General features: G+C 45.8%; 1 protein-coding gene across 1 annotated transcript in view; it reads right to left on the reverse strand.

Annotated features, from left to right (window-relative positions):
* The window catches only part of kiaa1109 (KIAA1109 ortholog), a 92,149-nt gene that overhangs the window by 34,419 nt on the left and 36,669 nt on the right, over positions 1–21,061 (reverse strand). The window contains 29 exon segments of the mRNA XM_070443383.1: positions 61–267; positions 800–850; positions 2,421–2,514; positions 2,622–2,888; positions 3,019–3,217; positions 3,349–3,462; positions 3,465–3,933; positions 6,054–6,229; positions 6,367–6,557; positions 6,689–6,856; positions 7,065–7,269; positions 7,425–7,573; positions 7,756–8,002; positions 8,172–8,324; positions 8,554–8,856; positions 9,011–9,222; positions 10,363–10,560; positions 10,765–10,967; positions 11,590–11,720; positions 11,867–12,010; positions 12,130–12,250; positions 12,488–12,658; positions 12,759–12,829; positions 17,704–17,841; positions 18,041–18,314; positions 18,481–18,963; positions 19,110–19,344; positions 19,550–19,800; positions 19,982–20,301. Coding sequence (XP_070299484.1) covers positions 61–267; positions 800–850; positions 2,421–2,514; positions 2,622–2,888; positions 3,019–3,217; positions 3,349–3,462; positions 3,465–3,933; positions 6,054–6,229; positions 6,367–6,557; positions 6,689–6,856; positions 7,065–7,269; positions 7,425–7,573; positions 7,756–8,002; positions 8,172–8,324; positions 8,554–8,856; positions 9,011–9,222; positions 10,363–10,560; positions 10,765–10,967; positions 11,590–11,720; positions 11,867–12,010; positions 12,130–12,250; positions 12,488–12,658; positions 12,759–12,829; positions 17,704–17,841; positions 18,041–18,314; positions 18,481–18,963; positions 19,110–19,344; positions 19,550–19,800; positions 19,982–20,301 — 5,945 coding nt within the window.

Consider the following 21,061-nt stretch of genomic DNA (forward strand, 5'->3'; position numbering starts at 1 on the left):
ACTCAAAGTATATATAATACAACTTATGAATAATCCAACCATTTCCTCCCTGAGACTCACACGCTGGATGGCTGGCGGATGAGGTCGGAGATCTGCTTGGAGAGCTGGTGGGAGCTGCGGACCATCATGCTGTGCAGCGTGGCTGGGTGCTGGGGGATGTTGATCATGATGGCGCCCACCTTGAACACAGCGGCGTTATTGTTCTTTAGGCCCCGCTGGGCGCTGTACAGGGCCTGGGACTTCGCTATGTTGCATTTCACAACTGTTCTGGAATGGTAGAGCAGAGTGTCAGCGTTCCAAATATGACTGTTTGACTACAGGTTAACACAGGACAACGTCGATAGAACAACAACAATGTACAAAAATGCTTGTTTGGGTCATGTTAGACACAACAAGCACACTTAACATTAACAGGCACACAACAACAACCATGTTATGGGGGCATAAGAACTACAGGGTTCTATATGACCTTGCATTACATTGCCTAAATTATCAACAAAAAACAAACAAAATAATAATATTGATCACGATTACAGGAGGAATCGCTGTCATATGGCTGATCTTTAAAGATGATCTACCCGCCATACACATAAAGGAAGGAACACAGAAACAGAGGAGAAAAGGAGTGGGTGATTATCAGACTAACATGAAGAGGGAGAATAACATAACTAGAGCTGTACACTGACAAAACACTGGGGTACCACAGGCTCGAGATAAAATGAAAGCTGTCCTAAACTTAGTACTACAGTACTGTGGCATTGTTATGATGTGCCAAGGTGCAGTAGTTATAAACACATACAGAAACTCTTGTTTGGCAGTGCTGGTAGGAGATGTAGGGAAATCCTCCAGTCTATTCAAGACGATGGAAGAGAAATCCAGGGGAAGTAAAAAAAGCAAAAAAAAGAGAGCAAATGAGATAGAACATTCACGCAGAGATATATGGAGACAACAGACTAGATTAGAATACTTATTCACCATTCTTCAACTGCCAAAAGTATTTCCAGTGTTGCCAGCCGAATATGTGCAGTCCTTTGAATATTTCTAGGATTTGTTTAGAGTGAAGTAACTGTAGGAATTACTCACACAGTAGGTTGACATGCAATCAGTAGGCAGGTTTCCATTGAACAAGATTTATTTGACAAACGCAAATGTCGCAAAAAATAAAATCACTGCGACATGTGTAATGGAAACGGCAGATATGAGACATTTCTAAAAACAGACAATATTTTTATCCATTAGATTGGGGTGGATTTTTCTTCTTGACGAATAATTTTGAAGGTACGCTGGGCACGTGATCACGTAACTATAAAGCGCCACTTTAATTCTACATTTTTTCTGCTGGCAAAATCAAAATGTTCAACTATAAAAAAAAAAATATGTTTCTTTGCAGGATAGGGATTGTCCTGACGAAACTTCGCTTCTTCTCTGGTTGGCTGGCAAGTTTCACTATCCAATTATTTTAGATCTACAGGACTTCAAGTTTCACCATGGGACAGACAGTGGTGATGCGTTGGCATGAGAATTATTAGAATGTCATATATTAGTCAATTATTGCATTCTATCTATTCTATTGCATTCTTTCGCGGGCTATTCGAGACATGAAACAGATTGGTCTGACGTCATTACATCCAGCTGTTTTTATTGACACAAGGGGTGCATTCGTAAATTCGCTCTGGCTATCTACTCCGATTTCAGAGCAGTCTCGTCTGAATGTACCAGAGTGCAGAATAACTGACGAATTTACGAACGCTCAACACCCGTTGAATATGGCCATATATGGTCAGTAAACATTGACAAAACAGCGTAATTAAATTGTTACCAGCATCAGTTGCAGTCACCAACGCTCTGGATAACCAGCTCTGTTAGGGTGAGTAAAATGGTCAGTGAGGTGTTCTCTAATTTTTGTAGCGGGAAAGCTAGCCAACGTTAGCCAGTTAGCTTGGGTGCATGACTGCCGTTGTGAGGTTAGAACGCTCGGATCAACCCTACTCCTCGGCCAGAGCGTTCAGTGTGCGCTCTGAACACTCCCAGAGCAAAACGCTCTGAATTTACGAAAGCCCAGAGGGCACTGAGCTCACTCTGGCACTCCAGATTGGCTTTACGAACACACCCAAGATAGTTAAATGGAAAAGCACCCAATTGTCGCATCTATTTTCTATATCGAGACAAATGTTAAATGTCGACACAAAATCACTGGACAAGTTAAATCGAAACATAGCTACAGACACAGTGAGGTAGGAAACTCAAACGTTCATAATTCATCTTACTGGTTACCAAAATGACAGGTAAACCAACTAGAAACAGAGTGTATTTTAGGTCTTATAATTAATTAACAAACCTAATGCACAGTATCAAACTTCAATCCTCAATGTGACAATACAAATTAAACAGTTATCAACTTAAATTGGAGCAGTCCTTACTGAATGTCTGGGGTTATACCCTCCAGGAGCACAATGTTAACTCCCCCTATGTGGGCTGATGCACAAGTCTCTGTCATCTTCTGGTGCAGTATGTCTGAAAAACAGATTTGGGAATTATAATCCAGATATGGCACTGAATAATGTAATACAAAGAGGCGGTGTATTGAACTAGTGACATAACCCAAGAGCTAAGAGCCTCACCCTTCATCTTCTCCTTAAGCGTGAAGCTGCCGTGTATCTTCTTTAGCTCTGCCTCCATGGTCAGGCCCCCAATGTCTGCCTCCAGGTGGGTGCGGTTCACAATGCCGATGCCAAACACGATGAGGGTGACGTGCTGTGGCTCACAGCTTACCAAGCTACGCCGTCGCCCCCCCGCTCCGAGCCCAGCCGGAGGCTTGTTGGTGGGGTCCTGCTGCTCGTTCTCAAACATCACCCTGCACAGGGGCTCCGAGGGGCTGCGGCCACCATCTGTACAGCACACATAACGCACACACACACAAATGATCGAACGATGAGTGTGAGGCTTTCCTACTTCTACACAAGAGCCTAGGGGGTAGGGGCTAGAAGTGGCTAAGTGGAAGGAGAGAGAGAGCCTTACCCGAGAGGCAGTTCTCAGGGGAGCTCTTCTCCAGGATACCGGTGGGGTCGGAGATGAGGGAGTAAAAGTTGAGCAGCTTGTACATGTTCTGCCAGCACTCTGCAGAGGGCTCGCTCTGCTCTGACACTGTGATGGAGTCTGAGTCGTCCATCTGGATGGTCATGTGGTCCGCCACATCCCGTGAGCCCTTCCGCGACACCTTGAGATCAATTGATTGATTGACTTTATTAGATACCGATTAAAACAGAGCACACATCATTTGATAGGTCACTTAGAAATATACAGTCTATATGATTATTGTGAAATAAAGATACATACTGGTTGGTGTACCTTGGAGGTACGGCGCTCCGAGCGAGCAAGCGTGTTGCGTCCCCGGGGCTCCCTCCTGCCCAGCGTGTCCAGTCCTGACTGGGGGCCGTTGGGCGGTTGACCCGCCCCTCCACCCCCCCCCGCTTGCTCTTCTGAGCAGTGTTCCCGCCGCTGCCAGCCCCACTCCGCCCGGCTCCGTTGACGCTTCCTCGCGAGCTGCGGCTAAAGTCAGAGGAGCGGAAGTGGCGGTAGGGCCGCACTTTAAAGGTGGGTGTGGGGGAGGCAGAGCCGGCGGTGTAGCGGCTGAGCTTGATGTCTGTCTGTGTGGCCTTGATGTCGTCCACCATGGTGCTGAACTGGTGGATGAGGCGCACCAGGGCCATGTCCACGCGCTGGCTGATGGCCTGGCAGGCGATGGTGAAGTCGCAGTGAAAGGTGTTGTAGTGGCGACGATTCAGGTCGTGAAAGGCGAGGGGAGCAGCTGCAGCCGTGGAGTTAGGCGGGCCAGTGCTGGTAGACTTCTCCATCACCACAGCGTTCAGGCTGAACGTCTCGATCAGCAGGGCAGGCTTGAACTCCAGCAGAGGGAGGTTTGGCATGCCCTGTCTGGAGGGAGGGAGAGAGAAGATTACCTTTACATGGTAGGACATCTTAGAGCAGGGATCATTAACTAGATTCAGCCACGGGTAAGTTTTTCTTGAGTCGGAACACACACAAAAAAAAAAATTTGAGACTGCAAATTGACCGCAATAAGCACAAAAATATATAATATTTGTCTAAAACATAATCATTACAAAACATCATTGATTACATATGGGGACATTGCCCAGCGTAGGGTGCGGTCTTTTGGATGAGACGTTAAAACGGGTGTCCTGGCTTATTGTAAGAGTCGGGGTGTTCACCCCGGTGTCCACCCCGGTGTCATGGCTAAATTCCCAACCTGGACACATTCCATCATGACCACCTAATCATCCCCCTAATTGGCATAGATCCCTCCTCACCTCTCCACCTGATAGCTGATGTGATGAGCGGTCTGGCACAAAAATGGTCGCCGTGCATCAATAAGGTGGGTGCTACACATTGATGGTGGATGAAGTGAGTTTCCCCCTACTACAGTATGTAAAGTGCCTTGAGAAGCTCAGTTGGCAGAAAAGCACTACGTAAAACCAATAAATTATTATTAATTATTTGTATACGATCACGTCTCTCTACTATGCGAAAAAAAGAAAGAAACCCCCCCGGAAATATCACATTTACATAAGTATTCAGACCCTTCACTCAGTACTTTGTTGAAGCACCTTGGCAGCGATAACAGCCTTGAGTCTTCTTGGGTATGATGCTATAAGCTTGGCAAACCTGTATTTGGAGTTTCTCCCATTCTTCTCTGCATATCCTGTCAAGCTCTGTCAGGTTGGATGGGGAGCATCGCTGCACAGCTATTTTCAGGTCACTCCAGAGATGTTTGATCGTGTTCAAGTCCGGGCCACTCAAGGACATTGAGACTTGTCCCGAAGCCCCTCTTTCGTTTTCTTGGCTGTGTGCTTAGGGTTGCTATCCTGTTGGAATGTGAACCTTTGACCCAGTCTAAGGTCCTGAGCGCTCTGTAGCAGGTCTGTACTTTACTCCGATCATCTTTCACACGATCCTGACTAGTCATCCGGTCCTTGCCGCTGAAAAACTTACACACAGCATGCTGCCACCACCATGCTTCACCGTAGGGATTGGTGCCAGGTTTCCTCCAGATGTGATGCTTGGCATTAAGGACAAATAGTTCAATCTTGGTTTCATCAGACCAGAGAATCTTGTTTCTCATGGTCTGAGAGTCCTTTAGGTGCCTTTTGGCAAACTCAAAGCGGGCTGTCATGTGCATTTTACTGAGGAGTGGCTTCCGTCTGGCCACTACCATAAAGGCCTGATTGGTGGAGTGCTGCAGAGGTGGTTGTCCTTCTGGAAGGAACTCTGAAGCTCTGTCAGAGTGACCATCGGGTTCTTGGTCACCTCACTGACCAGGGCGCTTCTCCCCCAGTTGCTCAGTTTTGCTGGGCGGCCAGCTCTAGGAAGAGTCTTGGTAGTTCCAAATGTCCATTTAAGAATGATGGAGGCCACTGTATTCTTGGGGACCTTCAATGCTGCAGAACTTTTTTGGTACCATTCCCCAGATCTGTTGCTTGACACAATCCAGTCTCTGAGATCTACGGACAATTCCTTCAACCTCATGGATTAGTTTTTGCTCTGACATGGAATGTCAACTCTAAGACCTTAATCTAGACAGGTGTGTACATTTCTAAATCATGTCCAATCATTTGAATTTACCACAGGTGGACTCCAATCAAGTTGTAGAAACATTTCAATGATGATCATTGGAAACAGGATGCACTTGAGCTCAATTTCAAGTCTCATTGCAAAGGGTCTGAATACTTATGTAAATAAGGTACCTCTGTATAAAAATTGTAATATTTGTCAATATGGGGTACTGTGTGTAGATTGATATGGATTTTAGAATAAGGCTGTAACGTAACAAAATGTGGAAAAAGTCAAGGGGTTTGAAAACGAATGCACTGTATATTTTTTGTTTTGCTCAGAAAACTTGGGGGCAAAATAAAACCACCTCTGGGCCAAATTCATCCCGAGGGCCACCAGCTGGGGAACCCAGTCTTAGAGATTGCACCTTTAAGACTATTGGGACTCGCTAAACATGATATATTTTAGATACTTGGTTTATTTACCTTTTCAACCGTTTATTTTTCCGCTCTTTGGATGTGTCAGAGTCCACAATGTCTGCTCTGAGACACTCCAAGGTGCCAGAGAAGGAGAGGTGCTCCCCAAAGTACATCTTGTAGCTGAGAGGAGTGGTGTCCTGGGCCTGGATCCCTGTGTGACTCAGCAGAGGCTTGAACACAACCTGTGTGTTGTGAGGGAGGGGAGAGAGAATCATCAGAATTATAACTCACTCACTCACTCACTCACTCACTCACTCACTCACTCACTCACTCACTCACTCACTCACTCACTCACTCACTCACTCACTCACTCGGTTACCTGGGCGTCTGCTAGCTGAACAGCGGCGGGACACTGGTTGCCCTCCTCAATGTCGGCCATCATTATGTCATCTTGGCTGGTGCTGTGCTGAGAGTGCTGAGACTGTGTTCCATCAAGAGTGTTCTGGTCGCTGGACAGCACCGTGTTGAAGTCTGACGCTGATGGGATGGTGTGGAGGTTACAGGTGATGCCTGAGGAGCAACAGAAAGACACTTAGGGTGACCTTATTTAAGAAATTATTTTACTGTGAGCATTCAGGGTTGGTTACGTCACCAACATTTCCCCCAACATTCACAGAAGATTCTCACAACATTCCCCCTACCTGTCTGCAGGATATTGTGCTGGGAGCAGTTGACCGGGGACTCCTGGGGTACAGCGGTCCCTCCGCCCCGGTTGCCCACAGCGTTGGACATCCAGTTGTAGAAGCTGACGGAGGAGGGCTCAGACAGCAGGGGGTGTTCCGTCACCACATCTGGGCCCACACTGTTACCTAAAGGGGGGAGCAAACATAATGTCATGTTGCAGTCCAATTATATACCAATTCTCTATCATGATAGCTTGAAAAGGAATCAAAGTACTATAGAAATACGGTGGAAATTCCCTATAACCCATGCTTTAGGAGAATGTTCACACTTTCGGGAATGAGGGTATGGAATTGGAACCCAAACCAAGTCAGAACCAGGATAATGTGAGCGTACCTGTGCTCTTGGTGGTGGTTTCATTCCTCTGGGGCGTGCCCTCCAGCAGGTTGTGCAGGCTGGGGAAGCTGCCTGTCAGGTAGCTCAGCAGACTCTCCTTACGGGGACTGTCCTTGGCAGTCATGCCCACGCGACTCACATGGGCAGGAGAGTCAGCCGCTGTGTCCCCGCTGGTGTAGCTGAGGGACTGGTATGGGTGGGAGCCCTGAAGAACACACACCAATATCATTATTGTGAAAACAAATACATTCCTATGGTATACTAATGGCAAGTGGTACCGCCCTGTCGCCCCTGTCCACACATTATATAATTATAATGGTACAATGTTAAAGTAGAAAATGCAGACAGACATACCTTTACCTTTATTTTGAGGGCAGATTCACTGTGTGTGTGGGACTTGGAGAGCTTCCTCATGATCTCCACCCCACTAACTGGTCCAGATTTGTCTCCTGTGGGCAGGGGGCGGCTGCATGCTCCCTCCAACAGCATGGTGTGTTCACTCACTGTGGCTGGACAGCAGTTACAACCCATTGGACCAACATACTGCATGCATTATTGCCATCATTATGATCATTATCAAATTCATTAACACGTGGGGGGACTTTTCAGTACAATTGGTTCAAAAAAAGTATATCTGTCATGTATTCATTTACCAGAAATGTCATCGTCCGTAAAAAACATACGTTCTTACCTGCGTCAAACTCAAACTCAGCCCCGTCAGCACTAGTGTCACTCTGCAGCGCAGCTCCGTTGTCCAGGCCCTGGCTCTGGTCCTGGAAGGTCTGCTGCTGGGGGGTCTCCTTGGGTTTGGGCAGCTGGTTGGGCCTCATCAGGCCGATGGCCTTGAAGCCCTGGGTCACCACAATAAACTTCATCCACTGCCGGGCCAGAGCCACCAGCCCCTTCTTCAGGGTCACCAGGGCAGGCAGCCCGTCATTCTAGTGAGGACAAGATCAGATGGGTTTAATGGTTAATTAGGAGGTAACTTAAGGTAGATCCATAAGAACTATTTCCAGCCCAGCACTAGCATACATGATTCAGTACATGATACATGATCATACATCATACATGATTAAGTTCTCAAGCCTCTAAACACACACGTCTCACCATGGTGGCCTCCTCTATCACAGAGTAGTTAGCCTGCTGTAGGTAGCGATGCAGGATGTTACACAGCAGACAGGAGGGGTTCTCGTGAAGGTAGCGTGCTCGCTTGGTCACCCTGTTGTACTTGCTCCGAAAGGGGATGTGGATACTCTTTTTCTGTACAGAACAAGGGAAAGAAAAGGAAATGTGTCTCATATAGAATAAGAATCACCGTTATTTGCCAAGGACATTTACATGTACCCTCCATTTGACCTGGTGAAATGGTGCTGACAGCAATAGACAAAATATACAGACAAAATATAGCCAGAGGAATATACACAATCACCATACAGTATATACAATACGTGGAAAGGGCATTGGAACCCTCAATCTGTGCAGTACTGACCTCCAAGGCTTCAGTCATGATGCAGCCCATGACAGCACACACTCTCAAAGTGCCCTCCATGTCAAGCTTACGCAGAGAAGACTTGAGCTGGTCGATGGGGACCAACCAGGCGCCAATCGCTGGCGTCGCTGTGCTTAGGAGATTCAGCTGCCTGGAGATGGCCTGTGAGGGGGAGCGTACGTTGGTGGGGGCAGCGAAGCTGAACCAAATCTCCTTGATGGTAAGCTTCATGCTGCTGGAGTCAGGGGGCGGGGGCATGAGGAGGAGGTCCTTCTTCAGGTCGTCAGACTCCACCCCTTCATCCTGCAAGAGCAATCCACACAGCATAAGCCAATGAGAGAACGGGAGCAAGAAAGAGAAGCAAGTCTATTTTTTTTGTGAACGCTTTCTGTTACTGCAACGAGGTTGTATCAAGTACTTGTACAACAGTTCAAAGTGACGGACAGTGATGAGTTACCTGATCGTCAGAGTCTGAGTTTCTGTTGGCATCAGAGTTTGGTCTTGTCACGTCGTTAGGCAGATTGTCATCAGATACATCGGTGCTGTAGCCGCTGCCAGTCTGAGAACACGATGAGCCATTAGATTTGGACATGCCAGTCTTCACGCCCGTACCAGACTGTCCCATGATGCCAAACGCACTGTACAGCACTGCACCCGACTGACGCCCACCTGCACAAAGACAGGCACACAAATCAGGCAACAGTGTTCAGTGACGGGGTTAATAACATTAATTTAATACATTAAAATTAAATTCAGTTTATTCAAAGTGAATCTAAATGCCAATGTCTATATACAGTGCCTTCAGAAAGTATTCATACCCTTTGACTTAATTCACATTTTGTTGTGTTACAGCCTGAATAAAAAAAACATTTCTCACCCATCTACACACAATACCCCAAAATGACAATGTGAAAACATGTTTGTAGAAATGTTTGCAAATGTATTGAAAATTAAATACTGAAATAACCCATTTACATAAGTATTCACACCCCTGAGTCAATACTTTGTAGAAGCACCTTTGCCAGCGATTACAGCTGGATTGTGCAACATCTTCTCATTATTATTTTCAAAAGTCTTCAAGCTCTGTCAAATTGGTTGTGGATCAGTTCCAGACAACCATTCAGGTCTTGCCATTGATTTTCAAGTAGATTTAGGTCAGAACTGTAACTCGGCCACTCAGGAACATTCACTGTCTTCTTGTTAGCATGATGCAGTCAGCACTATGCTTGAAAATAATGAAGAGTGGATCTCAGTAATGTGTTGTATTTGCCCCAAACATAAGAGTTTGTATTGAGGACAAAAAGTGAATTGCTTTGCCACATGTTTTGCAGTACTACTTTAGTGCCTTGTTGCAAACAGGATGCATGTTTTGGAATACTTTTATTCTGTACAGGCTTCCTTCTTTTCACTCTGTTAATTAGGTTAGTATTGTGGAGTAACTACAATGTTGTTGAGCCATCACAGCCTTTCAACTCTAACTGTTTTAAAGCCACCACTGTCCTCATGGTGTAATCCCGGAAGCGGTTTCCTTCCTCTCTGGCAACTGAGTTAGGACGGACGCCTGTATCTTTGTAGTGACTGTCTGTATTGATACACCATCCAAAGTGTAACTAAGAACTTCAACATGCTCAAAGGGTTAAGCACCATTTTACTCCTGAACTTATTTAGGCTTGACATAACAAAGGGGTTGAATACTTTTAGCTTTTAATTATTTATACATTTGTAAACATTTCTAAAAACATAATTCCACTGACATTATGGGGTATTGTATGTAGGCAAGTGTACATATATTTGGCAATGACACATTACCTTTGACAGTGAGGTTCTCAATGCCGCACTCAAACATGATCCAGCCCCACTTCTCCAAGGATGCGCCGGTCCGGGCCAGGTCTGCAGCCACCTGGTTCTCTGTCTCATCCACCAGGGAAAACTCATCCATTTCCTCCAGGCTGAACAGCACTTTGGACTTCTCAAAGGGGATGGCCGTGATTGCACATGTTCCTATGTCTAAACCACAGGACAGGAAAAAGGAGAAAATATGAAAGTTCTGTTCACAACTGTCTAACACGTAATATTTTATTAGGGCAGGGGTCTCCAACTCCAGTCATGGACAGCCTGCTGGGTGTGAAGGATGGTGTTCCAGCCTAGCACATGTAGAAAGAAAAAAAGAAGAAGCTGTAGAGCATAACATTTAAAAAAGCAAATTCTTACCTGTGGAATCCAGGCCTCGTAGTTGGCTGTGGATGCGGTGGATGTTAAGCTTGGCAGCGATCTCCTTGCCCTTCTCGATGCCAGCGTTGGAGCGCAATGAGCCTGAGGACTGCGGCTGCATCTTGGTGGCCGATGCGTACTTTTCCAAGTTGACGGAGGGACGGCCATTCTCTGCTGTGTTGGGTGTCTCCTCCACTATTCCCCTATGAAGACAGACAGTAGGGTACGCACGTGTAATAATAATAATTTGGTGGGTGCTTTTATTTGTCCTATTTCATAGTTTAAAAAAAAATATCCCAACTCCCCCTAAGACACCATCGGAGTGGGGTGACGGCCAGGGTCTGCCATTATCAACAGCAACCCTGGAGCAATTAAGCAATAAAGCCGAGGGGGTGTGGTATATGGCCAATATACCACGGCTATGGGCTGTTCTTAGGCAGGACGCAATGCGGAGTGTCTGGACACAGGCCTTAGCCGTGGTATATTGGCCATATATCACAAACCCCCGAGGTGCCTTATTGCTATTATAAATTGGTTACCAACGTAATTAGAGCAGTAAAAATAAATTATTCATCATACCTGTGGTATACGGTCTGATATACCATGGCTGTCAGCCAATCTGCATTCAGGGATCGAACCACCTAGTTTATAATTAGGTTCAAGTACCTTGCTTAAGGGCACAGAGATTTTTCAGCTAAGGGATTCGAACTAGCAACCTTTCAGTTACGGACCCATGACGACTACCTGCCACCCGCAGGTGCGGTGTAACTGTGTGTGTGTGTTTGTTGTAAGGAGACCCGTGCAGGCTGGTGGAAGTGAGGTTACCTGTTCATGCGAAACTGTGTGGCGATCCTGTCGAAGCACAGAGCAACCAGGGAGACGTGTGTGATGTGGCTCTTACTGGAGTTGGAGGGAGAACACTCTTCTACCGAGGCCTGGAGCAGACACAGGTTCACCTGTACAGTCAGAGACAAAGATGTGTTGGACTTTTGAAATGCAACTCAGGACTCCTGATAAGTTCACTTCAAATTAGTGCGAAATCTGTTTAAGCCCAATACAATTTTCTTGGCACAATGACACAATTCCATGGCACAATTCCTACCTTGGGAATTGACACATTAGCTTGCAGGCCCTTGATCTTCACGTTGTCTGGTTTGACCGTCAGGTCCGTTTGGCCATGGGGCGTGTTGAGGGAGCCTGTGGTACCCTCCGTCTTTGATAGCTTGTTCTCCTGCTTGGCTGAGCTCTATAGTGGGGGAAAAAAATGTCAAAACAGGACAAACTTAGGGTTAATCTAAAATCGCACTCTATTCTCTTTATAGAGCTACTTCTGGACAGATTTGCCGATTGGTGAGGTTCACCTACGGATTCAGTTACTGTGGACTTGCTGATCTGATAGGCTTCATTGAGGACCTTCCCATGCAGGTCATCCAGAATGGCTGCAGGGTGACGGACACTGACGTAGTGGACCATGGACTCAATGTACCTGAAAGAACATCCCATACATTGTCACTGACTTGAGTAATATACTATTCCTGCAATATGCCAAGGAGAGTGGTTGGGCACAGTTGCAGTGGGGAGACACTGATTGCAGATGGAAAGCTAATATGGTCAGTATTTTCTATGAGGAGCTGTTCTATAACATTACATATAATGGTATTTCCACAAAAGCCTTCGGTGGCTATGGCATACCAGAATTGAGTATTAACCCAGTAGCTGTTACCTGTCCAGAGCTTCAGCCACCAGAGGGGTGAGCACCACATTGATGGCCCCCTTCACCTCCACGATGGCGGTAGTTCTGGTCTGGGAGAGGGGCTGCTCCATGGTCCAGTCGTCAGTGGTGGTGTCGTCTGTGTTCTCCATAGCCTTCTTATCCAGAGGCGTGTAGGGTTGGCTATAGTCACATAGCGAGAGATGCAGTTACAGATGTGTGTGTGAAACACATGTCGAGCAGACCATAGAGATCCAAGTTAAGCAAAATAAATTCTAAATACTTGTTTGTGTCTCCCATCAACGAAAGGCCTCTGTCAAGTAGAGAGCTGGCAGAGAGGCCTTGTTTCACCACCTACAACATAAGATGACGGGCTATGACTTTAGGGTACACCATGGATGAACAGACACACACAGTAACACACAAAAACACACACAGTCTATAAAATCTGCCATACTCAGACAGACCGCAGTCTGGATCCGGACACAGAACAGGATCAATACGTCCCGCAGGTCGATTTATACAGTACAAGTCAAAAGTTTGGACACACCTACTCATTAAAATATTTTTATTTGTATTATTTTACCATCTACTACATTGTTGAATAATAGTGAAGACATCAAAACTATGAAATAATACCTACAGAATCATGCAGGGGAAAAAAAGGTTAAATCAAAATACATTTCATATTTGAGATTGTTCAAAGTAGCCACCCTTTGCCTTGATGGCAGCTTTGCACACTCTTGGCATTCTCTCAACCAGCTTCATGAGGTAGTCACCTGGAATGCATTTCAATTAACAGGTGTGCCTTGTTAAAAGTTAATTTGTGGAATTTCTCTCCTTCTTAATGAGTTTGAGCCAATCAGTTGTGTTGTGACAAGGTAGGGGAGGTATACAGAAGATAGCTCTATTTGGTAAAAGACCAAGTCCATATTAGGGCAAGAACAACTCAAATAAACAAAGAGAAACAACAGTCCATCATTACTTTAAGACATGGTCAGTCAATACGAAAATGTCAAGATCTTTGAAAGTGTCTTCAAATGCAGTCGCAAAAACCATTAAGCGCTACGATGAAACTGGCTCTCATGAGGACCGCCACAGGAAAGGAAGACCCAGAGTTACCTCTGCTGCAGAGGTTAAGTTTATTAGAGTTACCAGCCTCAGAAATTGCAGCCCAAATAAATGCTTCACAGAGTTCAACAGACATCAACAACAACGGTTCAGAGGAGACTGTGTGAATCAGGCCTTCATGGTCGAATTTCTGCAAAGACACCCCTACTAAAGGACACGAATAAGAAGAAGAGACTTGCTTGGGCCAAGAAACACAAACAATGGACATTAGACCAGTTGAAATCTGTCCTTTGGTCTGATGAGGTCAAATTTTAGATTTTTGGTACCAACCGCCATGTCTTTGTGAGACGCAGAGTAGGTGAACGGATGATCTCTGCATGTGTGGTTCCCACCGTGAAGCATTGAGGAGGTGTGATGGTGCTTCGCTGGTGACACTGTCTGATTTATTTAGAATTCAAGGCACACTTAACAGCATGGCTACCACAGCATTCTGCAGCGATACACCATCCCATCTGGTTTGAGCTTAGTGGGACTCTCATTTGTTTTTCAACAGGACAATGACCCAACCTACCTCCAGGCTCTGTAAGGGCTATTTGACCAAGAAGGAGAGTGATGGTGCTGCATCAGATGACCTGGCCTCCACAATCACCCGACCTCAACCCAATTGAGATGGTTTGGGATGAGTTGGAATGCAGAGTGAAAGAAAAGCAGCCAACACGTGCTCAGCATACGTGGGAACTCCTTCAAGACATTTGGAAAAGCATTCCAGGTGAAGCTGGTTGACAGAATGCCAAGTGTGCAGAGCTCTCAAGGCAAATGGTGCCAACTTTGAAAAATCTAAATTAAAAAATATATTTTGATTTGTTTAACACTTTTTTGGTTCCATATGTGTTATTTCATAGTACTGATGTCTTCAACCTTATTTTACAATGTAGAAAATATTAAAAATAAAGAAAAATCCCTGAATGACTTTTGACTGGTACTGTGTGTATACAGTATATAGACAGTTGAAGTCGGAAGTTTACATACACCTTAGCCAAATACATTTAAACTCGGATTTTCACAATTCCTGACATTTAATCCTAGAAAAATTCCATGTTTTAGGTCAGTTAGGATCACCACTTTATTTTAAGAATGTCAAATGTCAGAATAATAGTAGAGAATGATTTATTTGAGCTCATTCCCAGTGGGTCAGAAGTTTACATACACTCAATTAGTATTTGGCAGCATTGCCTTTAAATTGTGTAACTTGGGTCAAATGTTTCAGGTAGCCTTCCACAACCTTCCCACAATAAGTTGGGTGAATTTTGGCCCATTCCTCCTGACAGAGCTGGTGTAACTGAGTCAGGTTTGTAGGTCTCCTTGCTCGCACACGCTTTTTCAGTTCTGCCCACACACATTTTCTATAGGATTGAGGTCAGGGCTTTGTGATGGCCACTCCAATACCTTGACTGTGTTGTCCTTAAGCCATTTTGCCACAACTTTGGAAGTATGCTTGGGGTCATTATCCATTTGGTAGACCCATTTGCAACCAAGCTTTAACTTCCTGACTGATGTCTTGAGATGTTGCTTCAATATATCCACATAATTTTCCTACCTCATGATGCCATCTATTTTATGAAGTGCACCAGTCCCTCCTGCAGCAAAGCACCCCCACAACATGATGCTGCCACCCCCATGCTTCACGGTTGAGATGGTGTTCTTCAGCTTGCAAGCCCCCCCCCTTTTTCCTCCAAACATAACAATGGTCATTATTTTTTGTTTCATCAGACCAGAGGACATTTCTGCAAAAAGTACGATCTTTGTCCCCATGTGCATTTGCAAACCGTAGTCTGGCTTTTTTATGGCGGTTTTGGAGCAGTGGCTTCTTCCTTGCTGAGCGGCCTTCCAGGTTATGTCGATATAGGACTCGTTTTACTCTGGATATAGATACTTTTGTACCTGTTTCCTCCAGCATCTTCACAAGGTCCTTTGCTGTTGTTCGGGGATTGATTTGCACTTTTCGCACCAAAGTATGTTAATCTCTAGGAGACAGAACGTGTCTCCTTCCTGAGCAGTATGACGGCTGCGTGGTCCCATGGTGTTTATACTAGCATACTATTGTTTTTACAGATGAACGTGGTACCTTCAGGCGTTTGGAAATTGCTCCCAAGGATGAACCAGACTTGTGGAGGTCTACAATTTATTTTCTGAGGTCTTGGCTGGTTTCTTTTGATTTTCCCATGATGTCAAGCAAAGAGGCACTGAGTTTGAAGGTAGGCCTTGAAATACATCCACAGGTACACCTCCAATTGACTCAAATGATGTCAATTAGCCTATCAGAAGCTTCTAAAGCCATGACATCATATTCTGGAATTTTCCAAGCTGTTTAAAGGCACAGTCAACTTAGTGTATGTAAACTTCTGACCCAATGGAATTGTGATACAGTGAATTAAAAAGGGAAATAATCTGTCTGTAAACAATTGTTGGAAAAATGACTTGTGTCATGCACAAAGTAGATGTCCTAACTGACTTGCTAAAACTATTGTTTGTTAACAAGACATTAGTGGAGTGGTTGAAAAACTAGTTTTAATGACTCCAACCTAAGTGTATGTAAACTTCCGACTTCAACTATATATATATTTATATAAATAAATAAATAAATAAACAGTTCAAAAGTTTGGGGTCACTTAGAAATGTCTAGTTTGAGAAACAGACCCCTCACAAGTCCTCAACTGGCAGCTTCATTAAATAGTACCCGCAAAACACCAGTCTCAACGTCAACAGTGAAGAGGCGGCTCCGGGATGCTGGCCTTCGAGGCAGAGTTCCTCTGTCCTGTGGCTTAATCTCTTCTTTTTATTGGCCAGTCTGAGATATTGCTTTTTCTTTTGCAACTCTGCCTATAAGGCCAGCATCCTGGAGTCTCCTCTTCACTGTTGAAACTGGTGTTTTGCAGGTACTATTTAATGAAGCTGCCAGTTGAGGACTTGTGAGGCATCTGCTTCTCAAACTAGACACTAATGTACTTGTCCTCTTGCTCAGTTGTGCACTGGGGCCTCCCACGCCTCTTTCTATTCTGGTTAGAGCCAGTTTGCGCTGTTCTGTGAAGGGAGTAGTACACAGCGTTGTACAAGATCTTCAGTTTCTTGGCAATTTCTCGCATAAAATAGCCTTCATTTCTCAGAACAAGAATAGACTGACGAGTTTAGAATAAAGTTCTTTGTTTCTGGCCATTTTGAGCCTGTAATCGAACCCACAAATGCTGATGCTCTAGATACACAACTAGATTAAAGAAGGACAGTTTTATTGCTTCTTTAAGCAGTACAACAGTTTTCAGCTGTGCTAACATAATTGCAAAGGGTTTTCTAATGATCAATTAGCCTTTTAAAATGATCAACTTGGATTAGCTAACACAACGCGCCATTGGAACACAGGAGTGATGGTTGCTGATAATGGGCCTCTGTACGCCTACGTAGATATTCCATAAAAAAACTGTCGTTTCCAGCTACGATAGTCATTTACAACATTTACAATGTCTACACTATATTTCTGATCAATTTGATGTTTATTTAAATGAACAAAAACATTTAGCTTTTCTTTCAAAAACAAGGACATTTCTAAGTGACCCCAAACTTTTGAACGGTAGTATGTATGTATGTATTTTTTTTTAAAGGAAATCAGTCAGGCTTTTAACTTACTGCTCTTGATAGCTGTAAAAGTAGAAGGCACAAGGAGGAATTTCTAAATGTGGTAGAGCATGGGCCGTTTTCTCATGTCATTCACTGATAGAACTTGTCAGAAATGTCCAGTTGATCAACTAGAGCATGTTAGCTAGGTAGGTAAGATAGCTGGTTAGCACATCTAAATATGGTTGTTATCATGTCCAGATTACATGCCCAGTGGCCTCGACCCCAAGGGGGCCCATAATGATTCTGTTGAGTCACTGTGTAGGGTGTGTAGGGTTGCAGGAAATGTGCTTTAAAACGGCAAAATGTTCTGTCTACCAACAAGACGGGTGTGAACAGTTTGTGGTAAAATGCTTTGCAAGGTGGGGGTTTGTTACTATGCCAAAAATGACAATATTCATCCGGACCCTTGCAACCAAGGAAATTTGCCTGACCGGACCTTCTCAAATAGTAGTTGAATACCCCTGATCTATATAGTGTGTGTTTCTTACCTTAAAGCTGGGAACAGAGAGCTGGTCGAAGGAGGCGGAGCTCTCCTCACTGGTGGGCGTGTCCAGGTCCAGGGGGCGATGTAGTGAGGATTTGGAGGTCCTCTTATTGGTGGGCTGCTTCTGAGACCAGTTGGACACCTGGGGTGTATTCAGAAGGATAAACGGTCAGAAGGTTGAAGACATAATGAATAGAGCAGACATGATTCCCTATTCTACCTGACAGACAATCATACAGGGGTGTCACATTGCCGTACGATACATGTCTTAATTTTCTGATCAAATCATAGAATAATAATATTTAGTTCAGGGATAATACACTATTGTGTACCAGCCTTACCTGGTAGTGGGCCAGGTAACTCTGGTAGCAGGCCATGACGTGGGGCTGTCGTGTCACCAGGCCTGGCTCGGGGGTCTTCTCCACCTCCACTGAGCCCTCCTCCTCCAACCCCAGCGCAGAAACAAAGGAGGCCTGCGACTGGTGGCCGGGGATGGGTTGGGCTGGCAGCGGGGGCAGCATGGGGGGCATGGGCAGGGGCCTGGGCTCTGTGATGAGATCCCCATTCAACACATAGGTGAGAGGTCCCTCCACACTGTGGTAGATGGAACTTCGGCTGGAATCAGATTCACAACAGATTGGTTTAACTACTGTAATCATGCATTGTTTCCCTTTATTTTATGAAGTAAAATGACAACACATTCTCTAAGAAAGAAAAAGGTTAGGTAAGAGGGGGAAGGTTCGGACTGGAGGGGCAGTCATTTAGCAGGTACAGGTCCAACCTGTAGTGGTCCATGTGGTAAGGCTGCTGCTGGGGCTGATACTGCATCTGCTGCTGCCTCCTCTTCTTCTTCCTGCCAGGGTAGGTGCCTGGACCTTCGTCTGCACTGCTGATGGGCTCAAAGTCCTCTGTTGCTGAAAAGTAAGCCTCGCTGTCCGCCACCGACATGCTGGAGTCTGCTGAGCGATACTGGTGGAAGGTGCTAGAGTCTGCGGACGGCGTGAACGGGAAGGAGCTGTAGCTCCGGCGCTGGCGAGGAGAGTCCAGGACGTTCTCGTCGCTACGGGAGACCTCACTGCTGAACTGGACGCCAGAAAGGGGCGGTGGGGGCTTGTCGGTGAAGACTGCCGCCGACAGGCTCTTAGTGCTGCCCAGCCGGCCAGATTGCACAGAGGACTGGCGCTTAAGGGGTGAGCGGAGAGAGGAGTGCTCCTGGGCACTGTTGGGGGACACTGGGGTGCCCTCAGGGAGTTCTGTAAGAGTACTGTGAGGAGAGAAGGAGGGGTTGAGAATATCAAGATAATGCACTTTTGTCAGCTACTTCACTAGTATATGGGCTGTTGGTGAATTGTGAATGTGTGTAAACACTGTATGCATGTTGCACCCGTGCTGCACTCATCTGCTACTCACTCGGCAGTGCTCTTGCCGTTCATGGGGAACATGCGTTCCTCAGTGCTAGGAGACGGGCTGTCCCTCTCCCCGGCCAGTAGGGGCAGTGCTGCGCTGGAGGAACTATTTTCCTCGGAAGAGGAGGCCGAACTGTGGGAGCGCAGAGGCACCTGCAGGCTCAGGTGTTGGCCCCGTATTCCGAGCTCCGGGGCCGGACTGGGGGTACAGGTGTCTCCCTTCACCCCCACACCCTTACCTACAAGAGGGAATACACAGTATGTCACAGTACTGTAGGTTGGGTGTGTTCCAGATACACAGATCAAAGCTAAAATGGAACAGACCAGCAACCCTATCATTTAACACAACTTTCAAAGTGAACCCAGATATGAACCTCCGTGTCAGTCTCCAATCCCAGTGAAAATGTTTTATTTATTTTGATAAATACATTGAAACAGTCGTACCGTTAGACAGCTTGGGCGTCTCCTTGGTGACAATCCACTCTCCAGGCTGCAGCAGTGATTGGCCGTAGCACATGTCTGACTCAACACTGGAGGAGGAGAAGGCCAAGCTGCAGGAGGGGGTCATCTCCTCCAGATGGAAGAAGTCCAGGCCCGTGTTGGTGCCCCCATAGAAACGACAGCCCCCCAGGCAACCACACTTGTTCCTGCTGCGCTTGTTGCGACCAGTCTCATCTGGCCACAGGAACCATAGCCTGGGAGGAAAGGAAAGCGAGAGAGCGCGCTCATGTCTCTGTGATCTGATGTATGCATGTGTGTCTGTCTAGTCTATGTCTGTGATTGCTACTGGTGGTGGCAAGACCAATTTTCTCTAGGGATCCATGTCTCCCAAATTTCTTTGGGATCAATAAAGTGTATTCATTCCTCCATTCCTACCTCTTGGTGTAAGCATCATGGAGCTCCAGGAATAGCCTCTGCACCTCGTACTTGGCCGGGTGGTCCGCAGCCAGTGCCACGTCAGCTGTGATCAGGGCGAAGTTGACTGAGCCAGCCTCCAACCAGAAGGATCTCCGCAGTACAGCGGGCTGGCCCAGCCCTAAGCCCTGACCTGGAGAGGGTCCTGGTCGGACCCCGTCTGACTGAGGCTGCTGCTGTTCGATGTACTGGTGGATATGGACATCTTGCACCACAGCACTGATCCCTTCTCCCACCGCCTGGTTGTGCAGGTTGCAGTTGGCCAGTCGGATGGCACCCGTCTAGGTAAAGGCAGAATTGGAGCAGTGTTTCTCAACTCCTGTCCTCAAGCCTGAGAGCGTGTGCCCTCAGGCCTGGAGGGAAGCTAAAGTCATTCCGCTACCCAAGAATAGTAAACCCCCTTACTGGCGAAAATAGCCGACCAACCCTTACTAAAATTATGTTTTACCAGATACAATGCTATTTTACAGTAAACAAATTGACAACAGAATTTCAGCATGCTTATAGGGAAGGATGCTCAACAAGCACAGCACTTACACAAATGACGATTGGCTGAGAGAAATTGATGATAAAATGATTGTGGGTGCTGCCTTGTTAGACTTCAGTGCAGCATTTGACATTATTGATCATAGTCTGCTGCTGTTAAAATGTACGTGTTATGGCTTTACACCCTCTGCTATAATGTGGATAAAGAGTTACATGTCTAACAGAACACAGAGGGTGTTCTTTAATGGAACCCTATCAATTAGAATACAGTTAGAATCAGGAATTTCCCAGGGTAGCTGTTTAGGCCCCTTGCTTTTTTCAATTTTTATTAACGACATGCCACTGACTTTCAGTAAAGCCAGAGTTTCTATGTATGCGGATGACTCAACACTATACACGTCAGCTAATACAGCGACTAAAATGACTGCAACACTCAAATCAAAGTTTATTTGTCACGTGCGCCGAATACAACAGGTGTAGACCTCACAGTGAAATGCTTACTTACAGGCTCTAACCAATAGTGCAAACAAGGTATTAGGTGAACAATAGGTAAGT

Source organism: Salvelinus sp. IW2-2015, linkage group LG4q.2 (assembly GCF_002910315.2).
Source record: "Salvelinus sp. IW2-2015 linkage group LG4q.2, ASM291031v2, whole genome shotgun sequence".
Taxonomy (NCBI): domain Eukaryota; kingdom Metazoa; phylum Chordata; class Actinopteri; order Salmoniformes; family Salmonidae; genus Salvelinus; species Salvelinus sp. IW2-2015.